At 47.5% G+C, this 23338-nt stretch overlaps 1 protein-coding gene across 3 annotated transcripts in view; it reads left to right on the top strand.

The window, feature by feature from the left end:
• MARCHF3 (membrane associated ring-CH-type finger 3) overlaps positions 1–11177 on the top strand; it is a 339317-nt gene extending 328140 nt beyond the window's left edge. For all 3 annotated transcript variants that reach the window (XM_085632698.1, XM_085632697.1, XM_085632699.1), the window contains 2 exons: positions 3639–3848; positions 10682–11177. In XM_085632698.1, coding sequence (XP_085488824.1) covers positions 3639–3848; positions 10682–10840 — 369 coding nt within the window. In that variant the 3' untranslated portion in view covers positions 10841–11177. The remainder of the gene's footprint in view (positions 1–3638; positions 3849–10681) is intronic.
• Positions 11178–23338: the final 12161 nt, after the last annotated feature.

Raw genomic sequence — 23338 nt, 5'->3', positions numbered from 1 at the left:
AATTAGAAGACAGCAAATTCTCAAAATATTTAAAGTGCAGACGGAATTTTGTCACGCAAAACACACAAGTCATCCCAACAACATACACATGAACAATAAAATGAAAACACATTAAAACATGGACTCTAAAGTCAGCAGAAGATGACCCCTTTTGATAATTACGGCTCTCGTTGCCAAACATAAAAGCCCATAGATACCACTCACACATAGGAAACATAACACAACACCAAAGATAACGGCCCGTGTCTTGTTCGACTCTCCAGGTATCTCAGAGTTCGAGGTCGAGGTAGAGTGCTGAAGTGTTGGTACACCAGAGTAATAGTGGCCACCTTCTTCAGGGCCAGCGAAGAAGTCACACCAGTGCCAAACTTCCGAAATCTATTGACCCAGCTTTTTTACATACATAAATATGACCCAAGTGCTGGAGATGACAAATAAATACCATTAATCTCTTTGTAAATATAAATTAACCAGCAACATTCTGCAATTTATGATATAGCCCTTAAACGTCCTATATATCACATCAGTGCAACTGTTGGCCATTCAAGAAAGGCAATCATCCCATAGTCATTTTGTTGATAAGTAGGTCACTAACGCACAATATGGCTGCCATCTGGGTTTTTCATTATTCAAAAAATACCATGCAAGGACAACGAACAATGTCATGCGGACCTCTGCCAAATGCATGGACAAAAACTTACCCTGGACCAGGATGATCAACACGGGTGGGGGGGGGGGGAGGATTCTAGATCGATGCCAGGGTTTGAGAACAACCACTGACTATATACATAAAATTAATCAATGTCCGACCTTTTTACATTTATTTTATGTGGATATCCTGAAAATGTGACCTGGATTCTGCCCTCATTGACCTGTGCTGGATACAACTGCCTTAGACCATCTCAAGAATACACTACGAGCAGACAGAAGTGCTATTTCTGTGGAGATATTTACGTATATAGGGTTGCAGACTTACATGGTCGTGTCCTGTTTTTGCAATTTATCATAAAGATGCAGCGCACTGCAAAGACCACTACATTTGGTATATACAACTAAAAAACAAGGGTACTGCTTGGAAGTACATGCGACAAAATTCAGGGGATGAGACTTTAGCAGTGCACAGCTCATCATTTGGAGTTTGGAACCTATTATTGCATTGTGTACCTTATTGCAGCTGTTTCCCTTTTTTTACCATCGGGTACACCACATGAACATTTTGGGCTGGTGAACATGCAATCGGACGGGCTACTTGGACAGATCCACATTGGATTTTACTGCTTCATTATTCCCAGATTTGCCTTGAAAAAGTTTGAGTACAGACGAAACACATGTCAGCTAAATCGTGTGCTGGGAATCTTTAAGAAAAAAATAAAATAATTATCTACTGATGACGCTCGTGGACTATATCAATGCTCTACATATCATTTGTCTCATTGTATTATCCTCATATGCTTAGAAATACATTGATTTAACCTGTGACTAATATTTGTCCAATACTTTCTTGGATTGGTTCCCATAGCAATGGGTGTGCTGTAACAAGCTTCTTTTTTTGTCCATCTCAAGAATAGTTAGCTAAATACAGCAGTATCATCTCATCTGAAAAAGTCCATCATACTCTAGTTATTTGAAACCATTGAAAGCAAAATTTGAAAATGGTTAAAAAGCAACTACTCTACGGTGGGTGATTCTATCTAAAACAAACGAAGAGACAAGGCCATGTCCAAGCCTCATGTGCTTAGTGAGCTTCTCTCAAGGGTTGGAAGAGAGCTGAGGAGGCAAGCGGTGATGGCTGCAGGACTATCTCAGAGAGAGCGGGCGAATTCCCTGCCAGCCAGTCTCTCTCAAAAGTCAAAAGCATGGGGACGAGTCAGTCACACATCAGGCACACCTCTTACACGGCAGCGCCTTTGGGGTAAAGTAAGTCCAAGGGCGAGCACGGCTCTGAATGGTCAGCAGGGCTAGGGAAGAGCCGATCACATGTCATTTGCATCTTTGACAGGCCAGCTGGGAAGGACAGTGTCAGACATATTTTAGTTGTACCTCCTACCGGTAAGTAGGGCAGTTACTGAATCCGGTGTAACATGGTCATGTGGAACATCTGGTTGGGATACAGGGGGGAGGCAGAGTCAATCACATGCCTGCTGCACTTCAAGCATGCTGAAAAGGTCAGTCCCACGTCAGCTGTACTGTGCATCAGTAGAGCTATCAGGAAAGTGCCTGGTGACCATAACAGCCTGCCTTTCTCTCTGATGCAGAGACCAGCCACATAAGAGGTAGCAGTGAATGCTTTCCGCGCTCACAAGACACTTACAGCGTGCCCAGCAGCAGTGCAAGATTCCCTCTATGGGAACTAAGCATTGGCAACTGCCTCCTATGTGCCTACTATGCAGGTGTGCGAATGCATTTTTAGTATCGATAATATCAACCTCAACATAGTCTTTCCAGTTGAAATGAACAAATTACTTTTGTATACATAGTTTACTACTATAACAAATGTGAAAACAGCCTTTCCTGTATAATACTAAAATAAACACTAAAATACTCACATCATTTTTCAAAATGCATCAATGTGTTGGCTTCCTTTTTACTTAGGGACTCATTACAATGTTGGACGGAAAGCCTCCTCCCGACAGTAAGAATCTTCCTGACCTCGTGGGAGCCCTTCCAACCAATTCAATCGGTTTACAGTCCGACCGCCCGATTACAATGTCTGCGGTCGGAACGTAAACTGCCCGGTCATTCCGACTCGGTTCCAACCGTCTCGCGGAGTATTTCTGCTGGTCGGAATCACACAGTAACCCCTATGGACGGCGTTTCCGCGGTCTGGATTACGATGTCGGTTTCCAACAGCCGTTCCGAGCCAGCCTTTCTGACAGAGAAAGGCTGGTGTAAATTGACTTTGTGGGCACCTAGCAGGGCCCCCTTTACCCTGCGGCCTACCCTCCTGTAAAACCCTGCACTGTGTGGCAGGCACAATGGGGTGCCTGTGACAGGGTGAAGGGTTTTACTCACACACACACCATTTCCCCATAGGAGCCTGTGTTACGGCCAGTTCTGGGACGAAACTCGAGCTCCCATAGCAAACAATGGGAATCCGACCGAACAGTGTTCGGTCGCATCGTAATCCGGCGGTTGGAACCGCCGACCGCAAGTCGGTCGGTCCCGAATCGGAGATGGTGTCGAGTGGAGGCTTTCCACCCAACATTGTAATCAGCCCCTTAGTGTATATGCACATCTGCCGTTTGTGTAGATGCACATTACAGATAAACGATAAAACATTTAACACAGTTTATCATATCCCAGCAATGTCTACATGCATCACTCCATATGTGTTGCCTGCTTCTGCATTAACATCTGTATATGCAAGTCTCTTTATTCCAATTAGAGGCGCAAACAATTGGATTGATCAGTGTTTATTTGTGTTACACACCCTTTGATATTGACAACTCTGCTCGTAAATAACATAAACTACCTCTACAAAAAATAAAATGCACATTTTAGCTTCACTGTACAGATAAAAAAGGTTGACTGGCTTCCTTGCAGTGATGGTGCGTTGGGATTGAAATGCTGGTCACACTCTGGAGCTGCCTTCGTGTGTTTGCTCATGCCTGTCCGCTCTCTCTCCTTTCTGTCCCCAGTGGCTGAAGAACCCTGGCCCTCAGCATGAGAAGCGGACCCTCTTCGGAGACATGGTGTGCTTCTTGTTCATCACGCCTCTGGCCACCATCTCGGGGTGGCTCTGTCTGCGGGGGGCCGTGGACCACCTGCACTTTAGCAGCCGCCTGGAAGCGGTCGGGCTCATCGCCCTGACGGTGGCGCTCTTCACCATTTACCTCTTTTGGACGCTGGTAAGTGTGTTGTGTTCTAATGTTGTGGTCTTACAGTGATAGCAGCCTGGAGGCTGTGCGCTTTGTTGGTCATGTAAACTATCAATCATGCAACACATGCCTTTTACACATATGTAACCCTCCGTGGAATCTGGGAGTAACATGCTAAAGCGGTTCTCAGTTGACTCTGAGGGTAGCTCCATGCATTGCTGCTTTCACTAGGTTTTGTTTTAAAACAAATGCAGAATGAGAGAGACTGTGTCCTACTTCCATTAGCAGAGTATAAACCCAGGCAGCTTGTGATATTGTACCAGTACCTTACCTTAGTTCAAGGGACTTTCTCGGGCAGCCCTCTCACACCTGAGCCCAGGTCCGGAAATAAATGCACTAGACAATCCAAAATGTAAACGGTAATTTATTATATATTTGCATGTTTTTAAATGAATATTTAAATTCGTGATTTATCATCCATGCGTATGTACGCTAAGAAGTCAAAGTGATCCATATTTCTTTTAACAGGGGCCCATGTACCTTTGACATGTTGCACCAGTACTCCCAATGCATTATGGCAGATACAGTTCAAACAGGTCAGTGTGACTGACTGCAGTGAAATACCAAACAAAGCCCAGATGCATCCCGTAATGGTAGGGGAGTGTTGCCTCACTGGCTCATGGCCAGCAGCTGGAAAATAAGATGATATTTTACTATTGTTTTATTTTTCAACTGCTGGCCGAGCCAGTGTGTGTAGGGCGGGGCTGGGCTGGGGTCACAGTGAGTGGTTGCTGCATATTTCTGTTTGGCAGGCCGTCTTAGGCCGGTCAAACAAACATGCGCAGTTAGTTTCTCATGTAGAAACGGCACAGACTCCCTGTGCCTGAGCGGAGTGTCAAACCAGCCCACTCAGGCCAATCCTGGCACTTCTTTTATAATATGAAAGCAGTGTCTGGATTGGTTGGGGAGTCGTGTGATAAGGCCGCAGGATCAGGTACGTTTATTTATTTTTCATGGTTTTTTAATTCAGCCTGCCCCTCCCAGCAGTCCCCCCCCTCGCCGTTACTGCTGCTGCCCCGCTCCCCCCCCCCCCCACTGCATATTGGCAGCATCCGCAACTGCCCTGTTTACGCACAGGTAGGAATAATGAGTTTGTAGGTATTTAACGCATCTGCTAATTATTGGATGCGTTAAATACTACAACCTTCGTCAAACCTGCTGAAATTTAATGGGGGAAAGCATATGGTATTTACCATATCATATGGATTTTGGTGCATTAAACACCAAAATCCACGTCATGCCCCACCAACCCGTAATGGGTGTTATTTATTGCACCCAATAAATAACGCATCCTGTGGTATCGTTATTAGTCAGGGGCGATAAATAGCACCAAAATAGCTGACAATGAGACACACATGGGATGAAGGAAGCCTTGAGTAGTTACACTCACAGGTCTAACAAACCGTGATGTTCGAATAAATCCATTATTTTGGCATTCCCTCTGAAAAGCCTATGCTTTGTTTGGTCTGTCCACGCTTAGCCCCTCCACCAGCCTGCATTTGGCAGTGTTATTTCTCTGGCACTACACGCAGTACTGTGGTTGGATCCTGGACGGACTCCCTCATGGTGAGATGCGGCACCGAGATTTGCCGCTGTTGTTCTTTTCCAGGAGAGTATAGCAGTAACCGTTTGCTGGGTATTTCAAGCTTTCATACCATTCATTGATTGACAGGATGAACCATGAACTTCTGGTTCAAATTTCAAAGCCACCTCAGAAGGACATCAAATTCTCCTCTCCAGTTAAAGAGGCGGTCCTCCATATGTCATTTCCTCGATCCCTCGTTGCCAATGATGTTATGCATTGCAACCTTGATATAGCACTCCACCCCCCTGACAAGTCTATGACATGGTTTGATCAGGATCCTGGCGACATTACGGAGTGCATGCTTGATAGGGTTATTGGATGTCTCAAGGCTCCATGAGTGTGACCGCTGAAGGTGGCCGTAGAATATGCACAAGCTAAACTGGCAAGTCAATTCTGTGGAGCTGACTTTTTTTGTCTCGGTGCATTTCGTCTCTTCTTGATGATTGCATGAACGCTTATGCAGAGGCATGTAATACTGGTCCCACCAGCCCAGCAGGAAGTGAATGGAAAGGCGATTTGGGCTCCTGCCCGCACGGTTTGTTGAACGCCTACTTCGCTAGATGTGCAAGGGTTGGAACCCAACACCGTTGTGAGTCTTTGAACATAGAACATGCGGTCCCAGCACAGCGTGATTCTGCCTCTCAAACATGCATTGCCTAGCCCAACTGGTGTGGAAGGGGCAAGGTCTTCGCCTAGCGCTCCCTTCACTTTGCATCTTGTCGAGGCGGAGAAACCTCGAGCTTTCTGCAGCAGTGATGCTCATAACACAAGCTTTTGCAAAGCCTTCCACAGAAAATTGCATCTGAAATAAGTTACAATATTTTAAACGGGCAAAGGGTCACATCCTGTGTACAGATGCTAGCTCACTCGTACCAAAATTCCTTTTTTACCCTGTTTTGGAGCATCCACCTCAAATAACTATCTTCACCAAGAGTGACCTGTTACAGTTATAAATGTCTATTCTTACAGCACAGCTATGTACATTTTGTATATCTATAATAAACAAATGCATTACATTTTTGGAATCTACGAGATTTTTGCTAACTAGTCTAACAATCGTTGGACTCATGTTTTATTTAAATATTTAAACTCTGCAACTTACTGTTAATACTAGTTCGTGGCTTTTAACAGCAGCCACCTTGCACTTTCTGGTAAAATCCTACAAGAAAACCTCAACACAGAATGAAATGGGGCATAAATGAAAAATGAATACACCCCTCCTGCTGCTCCTCAGTTTGCTCTGATTGTTAGTGAGCTCTGATGAGAAGAAAGCTGTTGCCAAGGAAGTAGTCTCTCTCTAAATTATAAACGCTCACAAATTTACTGCTGGTTGTCTTAATGTTTCATAAAAAGGTCACTGTAACAGCGTGAGAGAGGAAGCAACCACAATTTAGAACATTCCATGCTTTGATGAGCTATTTGGGAGAAAGTTTTACCAGCCCAGATTTATTTGGCCTTGTCTGGTGGCACTTTTAGCAGACTTATTGGAGAGTGCGGAGAAGCATCCAGCACAGTTATTTTTCAGGACTCAGTGTATTATGGGGAGGTAATATAAAATGTGTATTTGGTTTCAACCCAAATCAATCAAAAAGATATAACCAACTATTCACCATTTGGTCTATAACGTTCAGGATAAGGAAAATGATGGCCATGGTAAGAGCGCAAATTCTAAAAGGCAACTACCTAAGGAACAATGAGTCACACTGGCAAAGCATGTGGGGGTGGGAGAGCTGGCACTGTTGTGGATAAACATTATATGTTTTGAAAGTAACAACAATAGAGCAGCACTCTGTTCCCATATTTAAAATACTATTATTATGCCTCTAATAAAAGCAGTCTCTTTACGTCAGATAATAGGCAAGCCGTCTACTGACAGAATTAATAATGATGGGAACCTTTGGGCCAGCTCTCATGACTCTGTGACCCAACTACAAATGTACACTAAACTGCACGCTTAATTTGAACCTGTACAGTAGGTATTTCCAGCTTGGCCCAAGAGTGTTAAATCGATGCCAGACCTAAAAGATAACCACTGTCTATATAAATGTGATTTAAGAATATACATTTATTTATCTGCGGGGTTGGGGGGGGGGGGGAATTCCCTAAAATGTGACATGAATCTGACTGTCCAGGACATACACTACTCCACAATTTATCTTTTGCCCCTGTCCTGAAACAGACATTACCTTCCTAAAAGACTGACAGTGAAACACAGAACAGCATTAAGCTACGTCTCCCTGTATCACTCAATCTTGGTGCACCCTTTTCCGTAGTTGGTCACTTCGTCCTGCTTAGTCACATCCTGAAGTTTCTGGTCTGTCAAACAGAAGTGCGACTCCTCTTTCCCTTTGTCCACTTCATTACTTTTTTCGGGAATGACAGCACTTGAGATTGGGATCTCTTCTTTCCAACTCCCATCTGAGGGATCACTGCTGTATTTAATATGAGGTCTAGCTATATCCTTTGAATAAAGTAGAACACTACCAAGCAATGAAAATCTTCTGTCAGCTATCACAGGAAAGAGAGACACAAGCATCCTCCTTAATCATGGTACCAAAACAGAACTTGTGGTCATCAACACCAAACACACCTTAAGATCCACATCTTCCTTAGGCAACCCCTCGCCTGCCTCACCCCACCAAGCATCCTAGGACAGATAGCCACCGCAAGTACCAAAGCAAAAAGTCTAGGCACTACTCTCGAGATTCCCATCATTTTCTGTCTTTCAGATATAAGCTCCCTTTATGCCCCAGAATCATAGTAAATGAAATCCTCCTTCGCTACAACCGCAACTGATAGTTCAATCTACTTGGGTCTGCAAAAATAAAAGATCTATTGTTTCCATGTATCAAAGATACGACAGAGTAAATTATAGTAGAAACATTGTGATTGTATAACCTTCACCTAAAGGACAATTCACTGACTCCCTGTTAGTACATGAGTAGCTTTAGACTCACCTAAAAATCCATGTACATACCTCTGCAACAAACTACAGCCCCGTGTGGGCACTCATCTATCCAAATTCTCGTTGAGATCTCCAAAACATACTGCAAGTCCCAATAATATAGGAACTTGTCTTTTACATGGTGCATTTTGGCACCATTTGCCACTTTGGACTGCTGGAAACAACAAGTGTTACTGTTTCCTAGCTTTACACTGCTTCATGTCTCAACTTGAAAAGGACGGAGGGTGGAGTGATCCGGGCCAACACTATAATACAGATAAGAGCAGTGATTGCTGATAACATTGAACCATCTTGCATATGGTTACATTTCATGCATCAGGGTTCCCAACTGTGTTAAGCACTCCCCTGAGATCCTAAATGAGGCAAATTCCTTGACCTTCAGAAATAAACTGAAAGCGTGTCCCTTTTGATCATCGTGCTGTTTCTTCTTCAGCTATGATATACCTAGAATTGATTAAATCACTGCTACTGCTGTGTACACGTTTTTCCCTATTTCACTCTATCTTTCCTTCTCCGCGTCCCTCCATCCCAGCACTACCACCAGATTTTTGCACAACCGCAGGAGAACCATACATTTCCCACCCCTGTGCAGGGAGGCTGTAGCTGTAGGGTAAAATTAAAGAGGGTGCAAGTACGATGAGTGTCTACTCAAGTGGCAGTTCATGTGCTCAAAGTCTTCACTTACTGTCCAGTCCACAAGGTACTAAAGGTGTACTTCTAAAACCGAAAGCATCATGTGTGACCTGGTATCTTCATTCTTGCAATTTTGACACTAACTCACTAGCCCCTCCGGCTGTTGTGGACCATTTATCTGTGCTTCGGTTGAGGAACTTCCAGATCCAAGAATTGTGTAGGTGTTTATACTGCCCCTCGGTCTCCGAAATATTTGATTCTGGTGAAGCTAAAATATGGGCAGTTCACAGCTTCTTTCAGAGAACAAATATGTGCAGCAAGGATGCTTTCGGTTTGTTGCGAAAGAAATTTAGAGGCTGTTCTGGGACAATTGCAAAAAGAACTATTGATGGACAGAATGCAGACAATGTCATGCATTCACCCCAGTACAGAGATCTGGGACTAAATCCATCGTTTTTCTGCTCACCATGCCATTCCAGTTTGGGCCCAGCCATATGCAAATCAGTCTTGACCCTGTGCCCAATGGGAACAGTCCAGCCCAGAGTGGGACGGGTATGCTCAGACGTGAGTCCCGTGCTCTCCATGCCACTGGAATCAAGCTATCCTGGCTGAAAAGGGGTGAAACCCCGAAACCGGTCCTAGGATGCTTGGTTCCAGTCCAGGGAGGACCTGGCTTGGCAGTTCGGGCTGAACTGTTCCCATGAGGCACAGGATCAAGACTGATTTGCATATGGCTGGGTCCAAACTGGAATGGCATGATGAGCAGAAAAACGATGGATTTAGGCCCAGATCCCTGTACTGGGGTGAATGTATGACATTGTTCTGCATTCTGTCCATCAACTGTTCTTTTTGCATTCGTTCTGGGACAATGGCCTCTGTCCAGCCAGTGATATTCCCGGTTAGTTAAACTCCATCAAAGGGACATCCAATGTATGCCCCCATCTAACCCTCCCCAGGGCCATTGTTTTTCCATTTCCTTCTGTTCTAGAAGAAGATGAACCTTACCTTCTGAACTTGTCAGCTTTCCGCTACTGTCCTAGATGAATGAGAGGGCAACCATCTCATGAATTTAAAGCAGGCATGTGCCACTAACCCTTTAGTCCCTTGTATACTGCCACTGAGCTGAGAGGCTGAATGGTGTTGCAATGGAAGACCATTAAAAATGCGAGATCTGTGGGACGACCCGGAACTGAGCTCAAGCAGATCAACTTTAACTTAAGTGAGATGTTTTGACTTTTTAAACATTTTTTTAAAGTACTGGAAGATGAGATGGAGAAGATTGAGGTTGGTAAAATGTTTGTATGGGAAGTAGCTCTTTAACTGAGGCTCATACTTTTGTTTTTTTCTGCCTGAGCTTCAAGGTGTAAACCTGACCATGCTTCTGCATGTACTGATGATGTAAAATGAATACTCTGTACTTGTTCTGAATGGGTCCACATGTCATTCTGCCATAATAAACCTCCATTAAAATATGCAGTTCTCACACGCTGTCCTTTAGGTCTCTATTTTTGTTGCTTTTGCAGTGTTGATAATGTCGACAGATCACGTGACCATTTATGTTGGAAAAACATGCAGCATTTATGATATGAGCATAACCTACAATTCTTTTCTTCTCCAAAGGTATCCTTCAGATATCACTGCCGATTGTACAATGAATGGCGTCGGACCAATCAGAGAGTGATACTCCATATCCCAAAGTCTGTCAATGTACCTTCAACTCAACAGGCATTGTTGAACCTAGAGACATTCAAAAGGAACTCGAAGGAGACCATTGTTTGATTTTGGGAGGGCACGACTTGAAGCAGTTCTGCCCTAGTGCTGTGCACTAAACTCTATATTTCATAAGCCCATAGATCAAAATGGGAGTTGGATGCTATCGAAGGACTTGTGGGCGTCGATTACAGAACTGCCGACCTACTTTGAAGGACATGGGATTTGTGGTTCAGCATCGTTTGATATTTGCTAATCTGCCAAAAGCTTGCATTTAGCAGATCATGTAGGACATTTTACAGACGCCTCTTTAGTACGTGTTGTAAGTTGCATCGCCAGCGATGCAGCCCTGGCTTTTTTTACTGTTCAGATAATAAACACCATGGTTAAGATTCAAAATACAAAACCGTGCTAGGATAATGCTTCTTGTCTCGATTTCCAAAGTAATTGCATACATGGGCAATCTGGTAAGTCCTGGTGTTGAGGGAAAGCCAAAGGTGTGACTTGATGGGTGCTACTCCGATGCTTCGGATCTTACACAAGCAAGAACCTCTAATTATAATTGTGTGGGTGCGAAGAGTAGCAATCTGTCTCTTGAGAATGGTAGGAGCAAGTGCAAAAATCATGAAGATCTGTTCAACGCAGATGTTCTATCCAATGCAGACTCATCACTTGATGTCCAATTTGAAGTACCCTCACTCTCTTTTATATGTTAACAATAATCTAATGTATTTTACAAACTCTTCAGATAAAATTGATTGCATGTTGCTTGCCACTGAAAACCTGTGAGAACCCTTTATGTACTCGACGAGGTTTATTTTTCAAGACCAGATTTACTCCTTTTCTTGTTTAGATCATACATACACAAGAAATTGGTAAAACAAAAAGGGTTGCTGTCCTGCAATGTGTTGTGAATGGTGGGGCATCAAAATAATAGAAATTGCTGTGCAACAGCAAGAACTACCACAAATTCTTTCATATTGGCTTAAAAAACATATGTGACCCCTGAGCATTTAACTGCCTCTTTCTTCCTCCGTGTTCTTTAGCTCAGATTCTTACTCTTTTCATCAAACCGGATCCCATTGCACACTACCTTGGATATTGCTAAATAGATCTACTAGTAACTGTGGAAGAGATCGGCATACTCCGGGACACCCTAAGCCCACAGCGGCATTGTGATTTTGGTGCTGTTGCAGCCTCTCTCTAGAGGTTTCTTGGCAGCAGGAGGGAATGCTGCCGCAGGCAAAATGGCGGCTGCCATGGTGCACTGAACGAGTCGGCATTGACGGTCCATGTGGCTTCCTGCCCAGCGGGCGAACTGCTCCTGTTCTCCCCAGAAAAGGTGGGCGGTCGATTCCTATGGTGCTATTGTGGGGTGGAAGCCGCTTACGGCCTCGGCGCTGCACTGTGGTCGGCCCCCCCTCACGTTTACCCAGTGCGGGATATGGAGGCGGAGCAGACAACCCAGCCTGCTCAGGAGCTCCAGCGTGCCTGCTGTGCCGTCCTGCAGCGCAATAAACAGCTTCATATAGCCAGAGAGACTCTGCATAACGCTCCAGCAGCAAAGACTCTGCATAACGCTCCAGCTGCTGGTTTACACGTGGCCTGGTTGCCTTCTAGAGAGAGGCCCAGTGTTGCTGCTGAGGAACATACCTTCTGGGATGCTGAGACAGAGGGGGCTGGGTTGCTGAAGGGAGAGCTGTCCTCAAGGAAGCGCCTTCTAACTTAGGGGCCCAGGGTGCTATCTACTACACGCTAACCAGGGACACTGTACTAGCACTCCTGCCACTGACCCGGGACCCGCACCATGACCCTCGCTCTGTATTTTGGCTCACTGTGTCTGGGGAGCCCCCACATTTGTTCACCGTGGGCTGGTCTGAGCCCTGCTGCACATCATGCCCAAGGGGCTGCCCACTGGTCACACTGCCGCACTTGCATCCAGGACGACTTTGGTGGGTGTGTTGCCCCTCAAAGACATTAGCAAGGTTGGTAGGTCCTTACTGCTTACTGGCTGTGCCTCCCCCTTATCTTGACGCACACACTGTCTACTGGAGAGAACTCTACAGAGCACCAGGCCCCCTTTTGCAGGAGGGACAAGTGACTGCCACAAGAGACCACGGACTCTTCCATGGCCGACTAGCGGTGTTTCGGGGGGCCATCATGACCTCAAATTGCAGCAGCAAAAAAGATACTACTCTCACGGACATGCTTACTAAACTGCCCACAAAGAAACCTGATCAGTGTGTAGATGCTTCCATGTCGGCGACCACATCCATCGCAGCAGCGGGCCCCCACGAAGAGGACGCACCAGTTACCCGTGCATTCCTGGCAACCATTTTCAGGACTCTGAGGGAAGACTTTGCAACCCTCAAACGAGACATAGCTGCGGATGTCAAAGATATAATGTAATATCAGCAGTCTTGAACAGAGGGTTGAGTCCTTGGAACAAACCAGTGATACCTGGGAACGGAAACTAGAGTAACACCGCCATACTCGACTTAATAAACAAGAATGCTGAGCTTCATTACCAGTTGGAGGACCTTGAAAATAGATTGTGGTGCTCCAATATCCGCATCAAGGGAGTCTCATTACAGGCACACTCAGGAAAGTGGAAGATTATCATCCGCCTCTTCCGACATATGGCACCGGACCTCTCCAACCAAGACATTGTACTAGGCTGAACCCACAGAGCCTGTCGTCCGGCTTGGTCTCCTGGTCAGATTCAAGACATACTCTCGATTCTTTGTTACTATCGGCAGAAGGAAGCCATCATATCATCAGTTCGCAACAGAGGCGCTATGGAGTTTGAGGGGACAAAGGTGTGGCTGTAACAGGATCTCTCTCCTATAACCCTACAGCGACGCAGAAGCCTTCAGCTCATCACAGATCTCCTGCAGGGAAAAGGGGATCAGATATAAATGGGGCCACCCATTCCAGCTCCCCTTCATATGGCACAACGAAACTCAGGGTGTTTGTATCAGAGAGGAAGCCTGCACACTGCTGAACATGGACAAACTGCAGGGCGGCTATCCCACACATTCCTCATTGAAAACACCCAAATTCTCCAGGCACTGGGATGTGTCGCTTCTCTCGCTCAGCAAAAAAAAAACATCTGCAACGGAAAGCTGCAAAGAAAGGGTGGCTGTGAGTCAGCTGCAGCGTCAGGACAGCACATCGGAACCGGTCAATGACTGAGAAGGGCACGTGTAATCTACTGTCAATTTCAGGTTATAGCTTAATACTATGAAAGTGTAAGTCACCCTTCCCTCTCAGAACGGGAGGCCCGAAAGACCTGTTTCACCTACTATGACTTCCACTTTTGACCAGATCCCCTGGGACAAATCCTCAAAGTTAGATAGGGACATCCACCCCAATGACGTGCTCATGGCTATACAGCGTATGCAGTCGGGCAAGATGCCCGGTCACAATGGTTACACCTCAGACTTTTATAAAATGTTTGCATCTGTGTTGGCCCCCATGGTGGCTCATCTGTATAACTCTTTTACCAACCCAGGCACTCTCAAGGACACAATGAGACTGGTGACCATCCCAGTCATCCCTAAGCCTGGAAAGGACCCATCTCATTGCTAAATGTGGATGCCAAGATCTTTACCAGTATCTTGGCAGCCTGTCTTGCTCCATATATGCAAGGGCTAGTGGATCCTTACCTGTTCATACCCAAAAGAGGCTGCAATGACCATACTAAATGCATCTGTCATCTACTGGATAAAACACAGCACTCTCGTATGCCGTCCCTTTTCCTATCCATTATTATTATTATTTATTAAGCGCAAAGAATCAGAAAGTGTCTCTAGGCACAATTTTACAAGCAGAGAAGTTTGAACCATCTAAGCTAAAAATTAGAGAGAAAGAATTAACAACTAAGGGGCATATTATCAAGGCAGGCGATACAATTATCGCTGCTTTAGCGGCAGAAAACTGCCACTAAAGCGGCGATAATGGGCTTGATAATATGCTCTATGGAATTCCAATTGAAGCCCATGTTAGATGTCCTTCACATCTAACATGGGCTTCAATTGGAATTCCATAGAGTGTATTATCAAGCCCATTATCGCCGTTTTAGCGGCAGTTTTCTGCCGCTAAAGCGGCGATAATTTTATCGCCTGTCTTGATAATATGCCTCCAAGTTTTAATGGCTTTTTTTAAACTGTCTAAATTAGCACAAGCACATATATGTGGCAGAAGCTGATTCCAGTGCTGAGGGGCTAGGTACGAGAATGATCAGCCCCATACCTAGTGGTGCTCATGCGCTGAGGATGTAACAAGTGCTTCCCGCTAGACCTAAGACTGAGTGGGGGCATACCACTGGAGTTTATCCTGTAGGTATTGAGGTCTGTTCCCATGCAAGGATTTATGGACCAGACAGAGAAGTTTAAACAGCAATCACTTTTTTATAGGCAGCCCCTGAAGGCTTCTGAGAATACGTTCTGAGGGCAATTGAGGTGGAAGATGACAGACTAGCCGTGCTGTAGTATTTGGAACCACCTGGAATTTAGCAAATATTCCTTCATTCATGGCAACCATTAGCGCATTTCCATAGTCCAGGTGGCTGATTATAAGTGCCTGGACTAGGGATTTTCTTGACTGAAGCGGCAGCCACTGAAATCCTTTCCTGAGAGGGTGCATGATTCCAAAGCAGGAACCCGTGATAACATTCACATGTTCTTTCATTGAACGTTTCTACTCTACCATGATTCCTAGATTTCACACTACCACTTTCAGACTGGAAGCTGAGCCAGGACTTTGAGGCCATTAATCCCCAGAACACACCAAGTGGGTCTTCCAAAACAGTAAAATTTCTGTTTTACTTGCATTCAGTTAAGCTGCATTAGGTCCCACTGTGATGACTTGCTGAGTCTCATCTGCATAGGAGATGTCCTCAAAACCAAAGGGTTTTATCACTTGTGCCAGTGGGGCCACGTAGATATTAAATAGAGTGGGACTCAATGTGGAGTTCTGTGGCACTCCCTTGTCCAAGGCTATGGTTTGAGAGCAGAAGGACTCTAGCTCTCACCGAGTGGGTGCGGTCACTCAGAAATGTTCTTCAGCCAACCCAGCACTTTCCCACCGACACCAGTCTCTCCCAGTCTTTCAAATAAGACTGTGTGAGAGATGAATGCTGCAGAGAGATCTAATAAAACCAGCATTGCTGAGTATCCATCATCCAGGGAAAGTCTTATGTTGTCTAAACTCTGCACCAGTGCTGTTTCAGTGCTAAACGATGCTCGGAACCTTGACTGGGAGTTATCAAGCGAGGAATAGCTTTCCAAGAAAGCGGTCAGTTGGATATTTACTAAAGATAAATTTCCTCAAGAAAGGGAGAAAAGAGATGGGTCTAAAGCTTACGAATTCTTTGGGATCTTGTGGTATCTTTCTTCCCAGTGTTCCCTATTCCATCTCTTTCCTTCCCCTCTCCTTTTCCTCTTAATTGTTTTTCCAGAGCACCTATTGACATAGGGGGCCTGATGACGTATTCAGATTGTTGGTGCCAGGGCGCTCTAACCTGAACTTCCCTGAGGCACTGAAGGGTGGCAGTTGATGAACGGTGAGCTGTGGCTGAGGTGTATCCTGAGAGACGTAAATAAAGCTGTTCACCTCATTCCAGAGGCTTCTTTGTATTTGAATAAGTAGGTTTAACACTGAAGACAGAGGATGGGATATGGAGCATACAACAAGGAAGATTACAGAAGAGGAAAACCAATATACGTGCCCAAGTGCCAGCTGGAAAAAAAGGGGACTTCCACTGCTGTAGTCTGTTCGGGAGTACAAAACCATAAGGGAAAGCTAAGCGACCTTCCTATTGGTACATTCACTTTGCTTAGCTAAGGCGGAGCTATCAGAAACTTTGGCTAGCATACATTTTCCAATGCTGTCTCCTATCTCCTCCAGCACCCTAGGTCATTGATGATGTTGAGTAGAGGAGCTCCAGGTGGGGGAAGGCACAATAATCCCTGCTTACAGTGTTTGAATGGTGGTATCAGGCGTGAAATCCTAGCTATCACCAGTGACGTTTTCCAAACACTCACATGAGGAAGAGTGATGAGTCCGCCTTGAGCGTGTACATGTGCAAGGAGTTTCCCACGAGCAATAGGGAGAGTCATCCTAGTCATCAAAGATTCCACAGTGCTTTTCAAGAAAAAGACGGGTGTGGTTTCACTTATTTGAGAGCTCATGTTATATGCTCGAATCCTGTGCCCTGTGACAAATCTCTGGGAGGGACTGTCAGGCTGCAGTGTGTCACTGCGAGACACGTTCTAGTGTCTCGACAGGCATAGAGTTTATAGCCACTCCCCTATGGGAGTGGGCAAACTTGCACCTCACATGCATCCCTCACAGGCGTCACAAGTGATGTGAGCCTGCTAATAAAAGGGCCCGGGTGCACGTGCTTGCGGCTAGTTTCCAGTACAGTACACAAGTGTCTGTGTCGTCACTTCTACAGTATGTGGGCCTAGGGCCCAGAACATAACACTGGCGACGAGGGGGTCTGACCCCACCTGCATACTGGTTGCTGCGTTGTCATGCCTTGCGAGAGGGGGAACTGCGTCCACGAGCTGCCTCCACCTGCGGAGTGTCATTGTGTTCAGGGCACCAGCGGGCCGGAGAGTGCTGCTTGCATCGAGGGCACCCACTGCAGCAGGCGAGAATTAGCGGTGGGCCTGCAGGGCGGGTGAAGTGCCCCAGGGTGCTTGTGAAGCTGAGCGGGAGTCCACCCCGCATGTAAACAGCCTGGAAGCCCACAGGGCATGAGGTGAGCCTGCACGGGTGCAGGGAGATAAGCACCGGAGAGTCACTGGCGGTAGCTCTAAGCCCTCACACGGCCCGAGAAGTGAACAAGCATTTACAATGCAATGGTCTCGGCATTGTTAAAGTTAGAGCTATTGGAATTGCTCATAACCCCCACCACAAATCTTCAACACAACACTTAACCAGCACTCTTAACTCCCTTTATTCTCCCGATGTAGGCAGCAGTAGAACGAAAGCACCAGCTGGCAGAGTTATATATTTATATGGCGCGAACTCGACCGGAAGTTATTGGAGCGCTTTACATAACCCCGTATTTACATTACACATTCAGGCATGGGAGATTTGGAGCGCCCCGCATGAGTGCCGGCTACGTTACACATTCAAGCACGGGGAAGGATGTGGATGCGACCCCGAGGGACGAACTCTGGCTTCCAGCACAAAAGTCGGCAGTCTAGCCGACGGACAAAGCAATGATATAGCGTGAACTCGCCCGGAAGGTATTGGAGCGCTTTACATGGCCCCGTATTTACATTACACATTCAGGCACGGGGAGATTTGGAGCGCCTTACATGAGTTCCGATTACGTTACACATTCGGGGAAGGATGTGGACGCGACCCTCAACACAACACTTAACCAGCACTCTTAACCCCCTTTATTCTCCCGATGTAGGCAGCAGTAGAACGAAAGCACCAGCTGGCAGACTTATATATTTATATGGCGCAAACTCGCCCGGAAGTTATTGGAGCGCTTTACATAACCCCGTATTTACATTACACATTCAGGCACGGGGAGATTTGGAGCGCCCCGCACGAGTGCCAGCTACGTTACACATTCAAGCACGGGGAAGGATGTGGACGCGACCCCGAGGGACGAACTCTGGCTTCCAGCACTAAAGTCGGCAGTGTAGCCGACGGACAAAGTAATGATATAGCGTGAACTCGCCCGGAAGGTATTGGAGCGCTTTACATAGCACCGTATTTACCTTACACATTTCGGCACGTGGAGATTTGTAGCGCTTTACATGAGCGCCGGTCACGTTACACATTCAGGCACGGGGAAGGATGTGGACGCTACCCCGAGGGACGAACTCCGGTCTCCAGCACAAAAGTCGGCAGTCTAGTCGACGGCCAAAGCAATGATATAGCGTGAACTCGACCGGAAGGTGTTGGAGCGTGCCGCATAGCACCGTTTTTTCATTACACATCTTGGCACGGGGAGATTAGTAGCGCCTTACATGAGCGCCGGTTACGTCACCCATTCAGGCACGGGGAAGGATGTGGACGCGACCCAGAGGGACGAACTCTGGATTCCAGCACACGGCGAGGCAGAAAACAGGCACACAGGCAGCATCTGACTACAGAGAGGCTTACTCCCAGAAGAAAACAAGCACACCACTGCCTTTCTCCGAGGTGAAAGCAGAAATGCCTCGGAGAAAGGCAGCGGCGTTTTCGGATTCGGGAGCATGTTTTTCTCGAACAACACGCCCAGAGAAAAATCGACGCAAAACACGCCCCCGAATCCGAAAAGGACGGGGCTTGTTTGTGACCCCGAGGGACGAACTCTGGCTTCCAGCACAAAAGTCGGCAGTGTACCCGACGGACAAAGTAATGATATAGCGTGAACTCGCCCGGAAGGTATTGGAGCGCATTACATAGCACCGTATTTACCTTACACATTTCGGCACGGGGAGATTTGTAGCGCTTTACATGAGCGCCGGTCGCGTTACACATTCAGGCACGGGGAAGGATGTGGACGCTACCCCGAGGGACGAACTCTGGCTTCCAGCACAAAAGTCGGCAGTGTAGCCGACGGACAAAGTAATGATATAGCGTGAACTCGCCCCGAAGGTATTGGAGCGCTTTACATAGCACCGTATTTACCTTACACATTTCGGCACAGGGAGATTTGTAGTGCTTTACATGAGCGCCGGTCACGTTACACATTCAGGCACGGGGAAGGATGTGGACGCTACCCCGAGGGACGAACTCCGGTCTCCAGCACAAAAGTCGGCAGTCTAGCCGACGGACAAAGCAATGATATAGCGTGAACTCGACCGGAAGGTGTTGGAGCGCGCCACATAGCACCGTTTTTTCATTACACATCTCGGCATGGGGAGATTAGTAGCGCCTTACATGAGCGCCGGTTTCGTCACCCATTCAGGCACGGGGAAGGATGTGGAAGCGACCCCGAGGGACGAACTCTGGATTCCAGCACACGGCGAGGCAAAAAACAGGCACACAGGCAGCATCTGAATACAGAGAGGCTTACTCCCAGAAGAAAATGAGCACACCACTGCCTTTCTCCGAGGTGAAACAGAAATGCCTCGGAGAAAGGCAGCGGCGTTTTCGGATTCGGGGGCGTGTTTTTCTCGAACAACAGATTCGGGGGCGTGTTTTTCTCGAACAACACGCCCAGCGAAAATTAACAAAAAAACACGCCCCCGAATCCGAAAAGGACGGTGCTTGTTTTGCGAGACAAGCCTCTTCTCCAATGGCTGACCAGCATTTAAGAGGCCAGCCAATGGAGAAGAGGAGAGAAGAGGGTCGGGTTCAAGCTCCTCTTCTCCAAGTCATTAAAGCTTGCGAGCGAGACTGCGCAAGCGCAGCCTTCGCTAGCCGAGACCTAAAAAGCGGAGAGTTCCACACAGCAAGCGTAGCCCCTGCGCAGCTCGTGAGTCGAAAGGGCCTGCGAAGAGAGATGGAGCAGAAATAAACATTATGCTGCCGGCGGTGCCGGGACATACACTGTGGAGATTCCCAAACAACACTGATGGTGCTAATGGTGCGACTGCACGGCCTTCGTAAAGAAAAGACTCACTGCGGTAAAATAAGGAAGTCCTCGGAAGCCGGCAGCCAGCATACGTCTTGAGAGGTGGCCGTCTGAAGAGGTGGTGAGTGCGAGGCCATCAGGAGTCCGAGGGGCAGCCCTGAAAGAGCCTGGAGCACGGAGAAGCTGACTGCGGCGCTATCAGCAGGTTGGCAGCGGAGGACGAGCTCATCAAGGTATGCCTGGCCCCTACCTTACTCTGCTAATGCCAAGTGACATGCCGGTAGCGGTGTGGAGGCCTAGCTGCTTCCGAGCCTGAATTCCCGCAGCGAGGAAGCCCGCTGCATCGGCAAAACGGCTGGGCATATGAACGGAACTACAATGCCACCCAGTGGCATAACTGAGTACTGCACCTTTTGAAAATGTCCCTTCGTTACAAAAGCTGTGTCTGTAAATCACGAGGGGCTGAAAGGAAGTGACCGTCAACTTTAAATTATACAAGGCGGCTGGCCAACTGCGGTGCCTCACCTAAATACAGCAGACAATTACACCGCGCCTGCATACGTGTTAACCCTGTACCCCACTGAAGTACAATGTGTGACTAAGAAAAGACCTGCAACGCGGACATAGGTGTCTGGATCCAGAACTCTAAGAGCATTCATGTCCCAAAAGAAACAGTCCATTACAAACTCACACATAAGGCAAAGTGCAAGCTGCCTGCAACAAAGCAGACATGGGGGAAACTGCACTGTCCCAGCACACAATCAAGAAAAACAAACCCTGCACTGCACACCTCCTGACAGGGAACTGCAGCCACTGAAAGCTGCTGTAGGAGAAAAGAGAAGCAAGTACAGCTAGAGAGACTGAGCCAGACAAAAGACTGCACCTGCCCCACCCTATAAGAGCCCATGGCCTGTGCCCCCAGTAGCTGTGTGAAAAAACTGTGTGTTTCAAACAACAGCCATGCTGCATTAGCCACCAACACATGCTGCCAGGACCATGCAACAACAGTCACTGGCCCAACAGGTCAACCCACCATGGCGGAGAGTGCCGCATGCCCCCAAAAGAAGATACAGAGAGGGCCCAGATGCAAGGAACACAGAGCCAATGCCCAGCTGCACCACAGATGCCTTTCTTCCAGCACAAGAAAGGATGACGTGCATGAGAACCAGTACCGTCGTGGACAGTGCAAGGCTGCATAAGCAGAAAACTTAAGAGAGGAGCAGCCACTATGTTCAATGCACGCGACAGACTGAGCATCTGCTCACTAGTGCGCAGGACAGTAAATGGCTACAGGGAGGAACGCCTGCCAGCCAGCTGCCAGAGTACTGTCCAGACTAATTTTAAAAGGAGTTACCAACCCTGCCACGCATGCAGAAACAAGACCGGATCAACGGCGTGACGGCTCAATCTCAATATGCAAGAGCAATGTCGTGAGCGAGAAAGACTGGATACTCCAGTACAGAGCCCCAAGAAGCTCAAAGTTGCCCAGCCAAGGAAGCGGCTAACAATCCAATAATGCTAACAGTTAAGGCAGCAAGCCCACAAGACGTTCAAAGAGAACGTCTACAGCGCACGCAACCCTCAGTGGCTGTGATACACCACTGCAAGTGAGGAAATTGCACTGCATACCTCCAGTGGTTAACAGACCACCGCAAGGACCAAGAGCAGGCACACCTGGTGCCAGAATTGGACGCCCAAGAAAAGATGAAGCATGCGCAGTCCGAGGTGCGTGACACCTGTATCCAGAAGCGCATCAGCATGGGTAAATGCCCAGGAGGGAAAGAGACCTCTCCAAAGAAAAGAAACACGGCTGGAATCAGCAGGGAGATCTCCTACATCTCCACAACAGCTACAACAACGAAGCCCAGAAGGGGCCCAACGCAGAACAGTGTCCTCCCTCACAGTGCCTCACGCAGGAGTCGTCAGTGACCCAAGGCTGACGAGAGGAGAGTCATACACCACAAGTTGCCAGCCGCCACCACTATCTCACTACTGCCCGTGGAAGCCATTTCCTGGACAGGGAACACCCGGAGTAGGAGCGTCAAGCAGCTGGCGGAAGAAGGAGCACCCAAGATGAGTGGCTGCTCGCCATGCAGCCGAGAAGAGCTACTGAAGGATCGCCTGAGTGGTCCGGAGACCATTGAAGTTCAATGGCCCCGTTGGCCATGTTAGAACATGGTGCATGTCATTGCACTCGAAGAAGAAGAAGAGTGGAAATCGTGTAACCCAGAAAAGCTGGACAAACGCACGGGTGTCAAAGACAACGAGAGGAGAAGCAAGCGGACTCGTAGTACCTCAAGCCAAGAACACCTCCAAAGACACCAGACAGCCACCAAGGTGGACCGATGGCCCTGGCAACAGCACCAAGGGAGAACCACACGTAAGCCGCAGCAAGCGCAAACCGCGTTGCTCCCATCGCTTCACAGTGAGACCGTCCAGCCCTGAGTGTCGGCAGTTGGAGTCGAGTGGCATCCCAGCTCCTGACCGCAAATGCCAGAGGTGCAAGACAAGATTCATAAGAGGCAGTCACGTGGCTACAACGTCCATCCTGAGACTTCCTCTCCTAGTTAATCATCATCACCTGTCGTCCAGGCCCCATGGCAGCAACGTCATCAGCGCCATGTGCATGACACCGCACTCAGCAAGAAACGTGGAAGTGTGACCGGAGGGTCTACACCAAGAATCGGACAACCGGCTGAGATCAGAAGAAGAAGTCGTGAGTGGCAGGGCCGGACGATGAAGAAAACCCAAGCTACAACAGGAGTGAGTCCTGACACAGCGACAGCAAGGGAAGAGGGGGATAACCCGAGAAGGAACTGGGAACCGCACAGCGGGAATCCGAGGGTAAGCCGCACAGCCTGCGCGAACCGAGTCTCATGCCTCGCGTTTCTCACCGTGTTCATCACTCCTTCGTCATCAAAGTCCCAACAGCCCAAGAAGTACAAGTAGATGAATGCAAGTGCCTCCCCAAAAAACATGTAGGTACCTGGCCACTCCCTGCCTCCGGTGATTGACTCCAGACTAAACACCTG

This window comes from Triturus cristatus, chromosome 2_1 (genome assembly GCF_964204655.1).
Source record: "Triturus cristatus chromosome 2_1, aTriCri1.1, whole genome shotgun sequence".
Classification (NCBI taxonomy): domain Eukaryota; kingdom Metazoa; phylum Chordata; class Amphibia; order Caudata; family Salamandridae; genus Triturus; species Triturus cristatus.
The sequence above is the reverse complement of the archived record's forward strand: the minus strand, read 5'-3'. Positions and strand labels throughout refer to the sequence as shown.